The sequence below is a fragment of the Helobdella robusta genome (assembly GCF_000326865.2).
Source record: "Helobdella robusta unplaced genomic scaffold HELROscaffold_38, whole genome shotgun sequence".
Lineage (NCBI taxonomy): Eukaryota > Metazoa > Annelida > Clitellata > Rhynchobdellida > Glossiphoniidae > Helobdella > Helobdella robusta.
This window is the reverse complement of record NW_008704829.1, coordinates 992,947-1,003,547: the sequence shown is the minus strand read 5'-3', so window position 1 is coordinate 1,003,547 and position 10,601 is coordinate 992,947. Positions and strand designations below refer to the sequence as shown.

At 31.8% G+C, this 10,601-nt stretch overlaps 2 protein-coding genes across 2 annotated transcripts in view; one reads left to right on the top strand and one right to left on the bottom strand.

The window, feature by feature from the left end:
• Positions 1 to 362: 362 nt before the first annotated feature.
• Positions 363 to 1,372, top strand: HELRODRAFT_135400 (hypothetical protein; the record flags this gene model as incomplete). Its single annotated transcript, XM_009023901.1, has 3 exons — positions 363 to 485; positions 961 to 1,022; positions 1,147 to 1,372. Coding segments are annotated over 3 exons (411 nt in total), but the record flags the coding sequence as incomplete, so codon positions are not given.
• Positions 1,373 to 8,670: 7,298 nt separating this feature from the next.
• HELRODRAFT_176558 (hypothetical protein) overlaps positions 8,671 to 10,601 on the bottom strand; it is a gene marked incomplete at both ends in the record, with an annotated part of 4,105 nt that continues 2,174 nt past the window's right edge. Inside the window, one exon of the mRNA XM_009023900.1 lies at positions 8,671 to 8,859. Within this exon, the coding sequence (XP_009022148.1) occupies positions 8,671 to 8,859 (189 nt within the window). The remainder of the gene's footprint in view (positions 8,860 to 10,601) is intronic.

The window sequence follows — 10,601 nt, the reverse complement described above, 5'->3', positions numbered from 1 at the left end:
TTTTTTTGATGTTGTTGTTGATGTTTTTGATGTTGTTGTTGAGGGTGATGTTGTTGAGGTTGATGTTGTTGGGGTTTGTGTCTCTGTCTGTCTTATTTTTCTCATCATTTCTCATCATTTTATCACCTACAACATCAGCTACTCATATGACGTCATCGCCAACGTCACTTTCGTCACCATCATCATCACCATCATTATCATCATCACCATCATATTTATCATCATCACCACTATCTTCACCATCATCATCACTATCTTCATCATCATCATCATCACTATCTTCATCACCATCATCATCACTATCTTCATCATCATCATCATCATCACCATATTCATCATCATCATCATCATAGATGCACGATCTTCTGATTGGTCAGTACGATGACCAGGTATCCAAGTGTGCCATCATCGACTGCAGATATCCATACGAGTATCACGGCGGCCACATTAAGGTATCTTTTTGTCTTTTGTTCGTTTGTTCGTTCGTTCGTTCGTTGTTTGTTCGTTCGTTCTATCATTCATCTATTTATTCATTCATTCATTCATTCATTCATTCATTCATTCATCCATTCATTTATTCATTCATTCATTCATGCACTCATTCATTCAGTCATTCACTCATTCATTCATTCCTTCATTCATTCAATTTATTCAACTCGTTTCCAGAATGCTATAAACATTTACACGAGAGAGGGGATAAACGAAGTCTTCATCAACAGCAGGTCCAACAACAACAACAAAAACAATAGTAATAATAACAGCAAAAACATTACATACTTCACTAATATTCCTAACAACAACAACAGTGTTACTACTACTACTACTACTACTACTACTACTACTACTACTACTACTACTACTACTACAGCCACTACTACTAATAATAATAACAATAATAATAATAACAATAATAATAATAATAACAATAATAATATTTTTAATGACGACAATGATGAGAAGGATTCTAGGAAGTCGGTCCTCATCTTCCACTGCGAGTTCTCGTCAGAGCGAGGACCTAGATTGTTTGTTTGCTTCTTTATTGTTATTATTATTTTTATTGTTATTATTAATACATACATACATACATACATACATACATACACACACACACGCACGCACGCATACACACACACACATGCAAAACAGACTTCAGCACTTGAGAAGCAGAGATAGAGAGGCCCATATAATGACCTACCCGCAACTTTACTACCCCGAAATTTACCTTCTGGATGGGGGGTACAAGGCCTTCTATGAAGCCTACCCCCACCTATGCGAGCCCCAGAGGTACAAACCCATGGACCATGCAGACCACGCACACGAACTCAGGCATTTCAAAAATAAGTCGAAATCCTGGTCTGCTGGGGATAAAGCTATTGATGAGAAGGTTTGTTTATGTGTGTTTGTTTGTTTGTGTGTGTGTTTGTGTATGTGTGATGAGAAGGTTTGGTTATGTGTGTGTTTTTTTGTGTGTGTTTGTTTATGTGTATGTGTGTGTGTGTGTGTGTGTGGTGTGTTTGTTTATTGAGTTGTGAATGTTGATTTATTGGTTAATGTAGTTTCAATTCAACTGGAGTTGTTTGCTTGCTTCTAGTTGATTCCATAGTGAAAATAAAAATCACTCTTCACTTTTCAATGATCTTCAACCTACCAGATGATCAAAAGAACGCGACGAAACCAGCCACAACTACCACCAGGTCCACAGCGTCCACCGCAGCCACAACCATTTACGTCATCATCAATGGCGTCATCACTGAGGAGGAAGAAAATGATGAGGAGGTCGATCCACTGCGAGCTTCTTGGGGGAGGCAGCGATGGAAGTAACGCCACTGGCTGCATCGGCGATTTCCACCATTACCAGCAACAACAACAACAACAGCAATATGATGTGGAGTTAATGTCTTGGAATGAAGAAGACGAAGAATCTGTTGCCACTGCTACTACTACTACTACTAGCACTACTACTACTACTACTGGTGGTGGGGGTTATTTTGGTAGTGGCAGTGGTAACAGTGCTTATGGTAATGTTAGTGGTGGCGACGATCGTAGCTACAATGACGGCAGCTTCATCAGTTTGTGTGTTGGCGATCGCAGGACGAAGGATAGCAGTGGTAGTGGTAGAGATGAAGGTGGTGAAAATTTGATCACCAGGAGAAAGAAATCGTTGAAGTTTAATTGATTGATTGATTGATTGGTTGATTGATTGATTGGTTGATTGATTGATTAATTAATTGATTTACTGTATATATATATATATATATATGAGATAAATTTTAAAACAAAGATTCTTTTCTATATTATCGCAAATGTATTTTTTTACTTTACATATTTTTGCCACTATTTCTATGATGTTCATAAGACGTGTTAAACAACTTTGTGTGTTAGTGATTAAGTATGTTTGTTTGTTTGTTTGTTTGTATGTTTGCATGTTTGTTTGTATGCTAGTGTGTTTCTATAAACCTTTTTATATAATCTTGCCTATTAATGTATATGTGTGAACATGTGTGTATGTATGTATTTCATCTATACATTTTAATGACGTTAACATGTGACACTAACAGTTTGTATGTATATTTGTATGTTTGTATGCATGTATGTATGTTTGTATGAATTTTTTTGATACCTAATGTGTAACTGTGAACTGAACACCTGAACATATCATTCTTTGTATCTTCCTTTAGATAAATTATTTTTTGTATCATGATAATTTTTGTACACACACACACACACACACACACACACACACACACACACACACACACACACACACATATATATATATATATATATATAATAACAATAATAACAATAATAATAATAATAACAACTTATATAGCACTAAAGACAGGCGACTAAAGCCCTCTATATTAGACAAGCTAGTGCAACATATGATATAAAAATGAAAATTATATATAAAGCCAAACATTTAGATGTAATGTTGTTTACATGTTATTAGCGATTATAACAAACTGTAAAAAATTAAGTTTTTAGTATTATTTTGAAATTAGCCTGTGAAAAACAAGTTAAAATATGATCTGATAATGAGTTCCAAACTGATGGTGTAGAATGAAGGAGGGTACAGTTAGCAATGTTGGTTGGCACACGTGTTGTTTGACAATTGTAGCTGCTTTGAGTGAAAGCAGGTTTCTGTTGGATTCTTTGATGGTGATTAGATTCCTTAAAAGTAAATTGGCTAGGATGTTGAATGTGTCTTGAATGTTATTGTAGAAATTATATATATATATATATATATATATATACATATATATATATATATATATATATATATATAATGTTATTGTATATATATACATATATATGTAATCGTACAATTTTTACATAATAATATACATAATTTTTACGAATCAGTATTTTAATTATTATCCATTCGTTCATTCGTTCTTCCTTTCTATCTGTGAGCATATTTTTAATATATAAAAAAATAAATAAATATATATATATATCTATTTATACTGTTCTTAAAAGTGCATTTAAGTTGATAATGATATATTTACTTATATAGTCAACTACATTAACATAGTCAGACCATATTTTGGTTTAGTGAAACATTTTTTTCTCCTATTAAAAATGATTAGAAAAAAGGATTTTTTTAGTGCTTTTTTTTATAAATAAATTAATTAATAATTAATTAATTGGTTGATTGATCGATTGATTGAGTGAAAATTAATTGATTGACTGATTTTTTATCGATGATTTTATTTTTTAAACTTTCTAAACTGAATGATGTTTGTTAGCTGTTTTTGTTAACCGTTTACAGATGTGTGTATTTAGTGTGTGTGTGTGTGTGTGTGTGTGTGTGTATGTGTGTTTGTATTATTATCAATGTTTGGACGAATGTATATTTGATATTTGTATGTATATATGTATGTATATATGTGTGTTTGTTTGTGTGTATGTATGTGTGTTTGTATGTATGTGTATATATATATATATATATATATATATATATCTTTGATTGCATTTTTTCAAGCACGTGTTTCAAATTGGATAATAAAATATCATTCTTTATTGAAAGTTCTCATATTATCTTACCCGTAATTCATCAAATATGATAAGATAGTAATAAGATATATCTTTAAGCCTTCGGTAAATTACGTAACAATTAGAGAAAAGATAAGATTTAATCACTCAAAAAAATATAAATAAAAAATATAAAAAATTGAATCATTTTTTCACATAAATCAATACAAAACGTCTTTAGCTTGGCACTGATAAGACAAAGCTTAACTTCATTACATTTTGCATTGTCTTATGTTTAATTGCCCTCCGTCAAATCAATTTTCTGGCAAAGCGAGCATTGGAGTTGGTTCTCTAGTGTCTCGATCATTGGATCCACCATTTCCCATCTGTTCAAATCTTTCGACCATATCCTCCCTAACAGCCAAAAGTTCATTTAAATGGTTCGAATTTCTCCCTCTTAAAGCGGTCACGGCTGCACTTGCACTGCCGAGGACAGTTTGTCCTTGGAGGCGCCATAAAAGAGAGTGCCTGCAAAGCCTACAGCTGCCGTTACAATTAATCCAATGGTTGGACAGGTCAAATCGACCTCCTGTTTAGTAAGATTTCTATTGTTTTCAATTCCTTTGATTATCTCTCTGGTAATCTCTTGCAACTCTTGCACTAACCTCAAATTTTTGATTTAACTTCTTCAAAGAAATAGTTAAGGCAAGATATGACACACATATTTATAAAGAAAAATGTGTGTGTGTGGGTGTGTGCGTGAGTATATTGATAGTTAATTGAAGTGCCCTTGCGTTTTTGAAGGAAACAAAGTACAGATGATTCAACAGAGCGCACAAACGTCGTAAATGAATACGTGCTAAACGACGCATACACATGAAGCATGTGATAGGCGGAAATCTTGTCACATTCAAACAGGGTTGTCAGGGTTTTAGCTGCGACTGTGTCGGAAATCATTAGTTAACATACAACGGGTATGAATACATTGTGATAGTGCTGATAGACGAATGGCAATGAAGAACCTCATTAAAATTCAATGATGATGAAAAAACTTGAAGTTGAAGCTATAAACAAAAACACTAATAACATGAAAAGGAGAGAAAGAGAGAGAGAGAGACATTTAATTAAAATCTTTTTGAGGGTTTTCATTAAGTAATATATAATAAAAACAATAATAATAAAATGTGCGTAATATTCAGGTAGGTTGCTGTAAAATCCAGAATTTGTCAAAGGTTAAAAGTGTTTGCTAAGTTACGGGTAGTAAACACGACTTCTAGGTGCATATGTGTATGTAAAATTAGGAAGAAGACCAAATTCTAAACATTTATGTGGATTTTTTGAGCAAATATATGTATGTGTATATATATTTATTATTATCAATAATTTGTTACTACCGATTGAATTTTTAGTTATTTTTTCGTCTCTGTTTATATGTGAATATGCTAATTTGTTTATATACATGTATGTATGTATGTATGTATGTATGTATGTATGTATGTATGTATGTATGTATGTATGTATGTATGTATGTATGTATGTATGTATGTATGTATGTATGTATGTATGTATGTATGTATGTATGTATGTATGTATGTATGTATGTATGTATGTATGTATGTATGTATCAAATCAAATCATCAAATCAAATCACTTTTATTCAATCAAACAAAACAAAAGCATGAATGATTCGGAGGCCAAAAAAGAAAATTAATTCTTGTGGGCTCGGCCACCGTGCAGCTCAAAATTGCTTCTCAATGATAAAATAAAATTGTCAATAGGAGAAAATGTATCAATGTTAATGAAATATGTACACACTTATATACATATATATATATACATATACATTAATATCCTTGAAAAACAGAACTTTTCGTAATTAAAAAATTTTTCAGTTTATTTTTAAAAAGATGCAAAGTGTTACAATCTTTAATTTCTTGTGGAATCGTCTCCCATATTCCTGGGCCGGTGTGTTTCAAACTCATGCAGAGTACTTTAATTCTGGCTGGTGGAGCATAGAAAAGTGGCGTGTGGCGTGTGGCGTGTAGTTCTTGCTTGAATGGAAGTTCCAAAAGTGAAAAAGTTTCTAAAAAATGCCGGCAATTGCTGACGTAGAAATCTAAAAATGAATGTTGCAACGTGGTAGATGAACAAGTTTTTGATGTTGAGTATTTTCATCTCGAGATAATATTCACTTGTGTGACAATGAGGATGAAGATTTTAAATATTCTGATGAATCGGTTTTGGCATTTTGTTAACTGTTTTAGATGAATGTCAGGACTGTTTCCCCAAATTACGTTGCAGTAGATGAGGTGAGGAAAGATTAACGAATAATACAGGTCAATTAGAGTAGGTTTATTTAATTTATTTTTAATTTTGCTTATAACTCCTAGGGTTTTGCATATTCTTTTAGACATAGTATCTATGTGAATATCCCAAGAAAGATTGTCCTTGATTGTTACTCCAAGGAATTTTGTGCTGGTTGAGCGAGGAATAGAAATATTGTTCATTTTTATGTCTAGGTTAGGTATAATATTTGTTAAAATTTTCGGACCAAAAATAATGTAATTACATTTAGAATAATTTACTATTAATTTATTTTTGATAAACCAGGTTGATATATTTTGAAGACTGTTATTGATGTATTCTTCTTTCAATGGGTCTTTAGTTGGGAAGAAGATGTTAGTGTCATCTGCATATAGAAGGTGATTTGCATCAGTTGCATGTTGAAAATCGTTCATGAAGATTATGAATAGAAGAGGACCTAAAATTGATCCTTGTGGCACGCCTGATCTTACGTTAAGTTTTGTTGAGGAGTGACTTTTTATTGCCACATACTGGTCTCTGTTCTCTAAATAACTTTTGAACCATGCACTTATTTTTCCTCTTATTCCATGTCAATTTAATTTTTTAATCAGTATATCGTGGTTGATGACGTCAAAGGCCTTTGAGAGGTCTATGAATACACCTACAGTCAGTATCTTTTCGTTAAGATTATTCATAACATTTTGTGCTAATTGCAGCACAACTTGCTCAGTTGAATGCTGTGCTCTGTAGCCATATTGATTATCATTTAATAATTTATTTATGGACAGAAATGAGGTGACTCTGACAAAAATTATTTTTTCTAGTACTTTGGAAAGTGGAGAAAGTAGAGATATTGGTCGATAATTACTTGTCTCTAATTTGCTCCCCTTTTTGTGAATTGGAACTACTCTGGATGTTTTGAAGCATTGTGGAAATATTCCTTGGACGATGGAAAAATTGTAAATATGAGTGATTGGGATGACAATTTCTGGGATGATTTTTTTAAGTAGATTGTGACTTAAAGTATCATCTGACGTGCTTTTTTTGTTGCTTAAGTTTTGAACAATGTACATTACTTCTTATTCATTGGTGGAGTTCATATACATTGATTTACAGATTGCACTATTTATTTTTAATTTATCTTCAGTAACTATTTGATTTTCTAACAGCTTCTCTGTGACATTGATGAAGTATTCATTGAAAAGAATACTTATTTCCTCTGGGTCTTCGATGATTTTGTCGTCAACTTTTAGCTTATTAATTTCAAGTTTGTTTTGTTCTCTATTCATTATACCGTTTATTATTTCCCATTTTTGTTTGGAGCAACTCTTTGCCTCTTCAAATTTTTGTTGAAAATAATTTTTTTCTGCCTTTCTCTTTACAGATGTAAAATAATTTCTAAACTTTTTATATTTTTCAACATTAGCGGAGTTTGGTGCAGCGACTGCTATTTTATACAGATGATTCTGTTTTTTTGATAATTTTATTATTTCATCAGATACCCATGCTTTTTTATATTTTTGTTTCTGCCACTGCAGAGGTGCGTATGTGCAAGAGTTTTATTGAGTATATTGTAGAAATTCAGGCATGTATGTATGTATGTATGTATGTATGTATGTGTATGTATATCTATTATAATCAATAATTGTTACTACCAATTGCATTTTTAGTTACTTTCTGTTGATAATGTTATTTTTAGTTAAGGCACTGTTACAAGTTATTTACTTTTTTGTGTTTTTTCAAATAAATAAATAAAATAATTGACAACATCTATAACTTTGACTACATATCATATCAGTGTTGCAAGATATACTGTAATACAACTTTGAACAGTTTTTTCTATTAAGTAAATGTTAACTTGATTGAGATATATTGAATCAGGTTTATTTATTGTTATTTAGTTATAAAATTTGATTTAAATGTAGTAAGTTAGATGGAATATTCAATTTTGTAAACGCAAATCTTATAAAAAAAACATACTTATTAAGATGTAACATCATCTAAAGAATTTATAAAAGAATGAATGAATGAGTGCGTGAGTGAATGAGTGAGTGAATGAATGAGTGAATGAATGAATGAATGAATGCATTAATTAATTGCAAACTCACTTCGTTAATTAAAACGAACATGAAAAGATGAACTGTGGATAACTGATGCAAGTTGTTGCGTCTTTAAAGTAATCAGAATATTTATTGGAAGAAATGACGCTAAAAAATTTTGCTTTTTGAAGTTTCGTATGTGCGTGTGAGTTTATGTGTGTGCGTGTGTGAGTGTGTCTGTGCGTGTGAATATAGTTTGAATGAATAGTTAGAAATAAAAATTAATATAGATAATATATAAATATGTATATCTGTATCGTATCTGTATCAAAGGATTTGTGAAACGCTCCTATTGTGAAACTTCAAAAGCGCCAGTTCCACTTAAGAATGTCAAAAACAAATGATGTTTCAAACGTTTCTTAAAAACATGTTGGCTCATGTGGTTGAATTTCTTCAAATCTGCAGCTAGTGAGTTCCAGATTTTTGAGGATGAAACCGAAATTTTCTCTTTCCCATCCCAGGGCAGTCGTTGACACAACTGTCAAAAAACGTCTGGTTGGTCGTATTCTCTGGAGTTGGTAGAAAACTCTCGATAGAGTTCTAGTATGTATCAATCAATCAATCAATCAAAAATACTTTTTATTTACCAGAACATAACACAAACAAAAAGAAAGTTAGAATAACATTCTGGCTTGGAGACCAAGCAAGTTTAACATGGATGAACTTTATAGGCCACCAATTAATTAAAACACACATATATATATACAGATATATAATATATATATATGTATATATATATATATATATATTTGTTGGTAATAGACCATAATTTTTACAATATTCTATAAATTCTACCGAATGTTTGGCGTTAATATGTTTGTAGTTCGATTTTTCTCACTAAAGTTTTTTGGTGAACGTTTAGTTTATTAAAATTCAAAATAAACTTATTTATTAAAATTCAAAATAAACTTATTTATTAAAACTCAAAATAAACTTATTTATTAAAATTCAAAATAAACTTATTTATTAAAATTCAAAATAAATTTATTAAACTAAACAACAGAGAGCACTGACGATGATTCATTCGGAATCGAAATATGGCCTTATTTGCAGCATGAATTCGGAAAATAAGTTTATAAGATCATCATCATCGAAATCGCCATTGAAATGAAATTAAAGTTTCTTAAATGTCTAGGTCGGTTCCTTCTCTTAATACATTACTAGTTAGTCCATCACCATCAGTCAGTCAGTCAGTCAGTCAGTCAGTCAGTCAGTCAGTCAGTCAGTCAGTCAGTCAGTCAGTCAGTCAGTCAGTCAGTCAGTCAGTCAGTCAGTCAGTCAGTCAGTCAGTCAGTCAGTCAGTCAGTCAGTCAGTCAGTCAGTCAGTCAGTCAGTCAGTCAGTCAGTCAGTCAGTCAGTCAGTCAGTCAGTCAGTCAGTCAGTCAGTCAGTCAGTCAGTCAGTCAGTCAGTCAGTCAGTCAGTCCAGTCAGTCAGTCAGTCAGTCAGTCCAGTCAGTCAGTCAGTCAGTCCAGTCAGTCAGTCAGTCAGTCCAGTCAGTCCAGTCAGTCAGTCAATCTCGACAACAAACAATTTCGAGGTTTTAGTAAGAAAAAAAAACACAACAGTTGCTTTTATTTGATACCAATCAAAAATGAAAAATGACGGAAAATTAAAATTTAAAAAAATTCAGTCAGTCAGTCAGCTAGTCAATTTTGACAACAATCAATTTCGAGATTTTAGTAATGGAAGAAAAACACAACAGTTGCTTTTATTTGATACCAATAAAAAATGACGGAAAATTAAAATTTAAAAAAGTTCTGAGAATAATTCACGTAACATGAACATTTAATAAAAAACAGTTCACAGCATATCATAATGACTAAATCAACATACCAAACAGTAATTATTTATACATGCATGTATACAAAGTAAATCAGGAAATACCAAAAATTATATAACCAAAATAAAAAAAAAGTAGAAACCAGTCAACATTTAATAAATAAATAAATAGACATTATTAAAAAGATTGTTCAAAAAGGTAAAATTTAAGGCGACGACGAGAATAAAATTTAGTTTGTTTTGTGTGTGTGTGTGTGGTGTGTGTGTGTGGTGTGTGTGTGTGTGTGTGTGTGTGTGTGTGTGTGTGGTATGAAGCAAATACAAACAACAAACACATCACAAAAAACTAGTAAAAAGTCGCAAGAATAGTAGTCACCTACCTACGATTAAATTACTCTCAGGGCCCTAGCTTACCTATAATAATTAACTCAACTCACCTA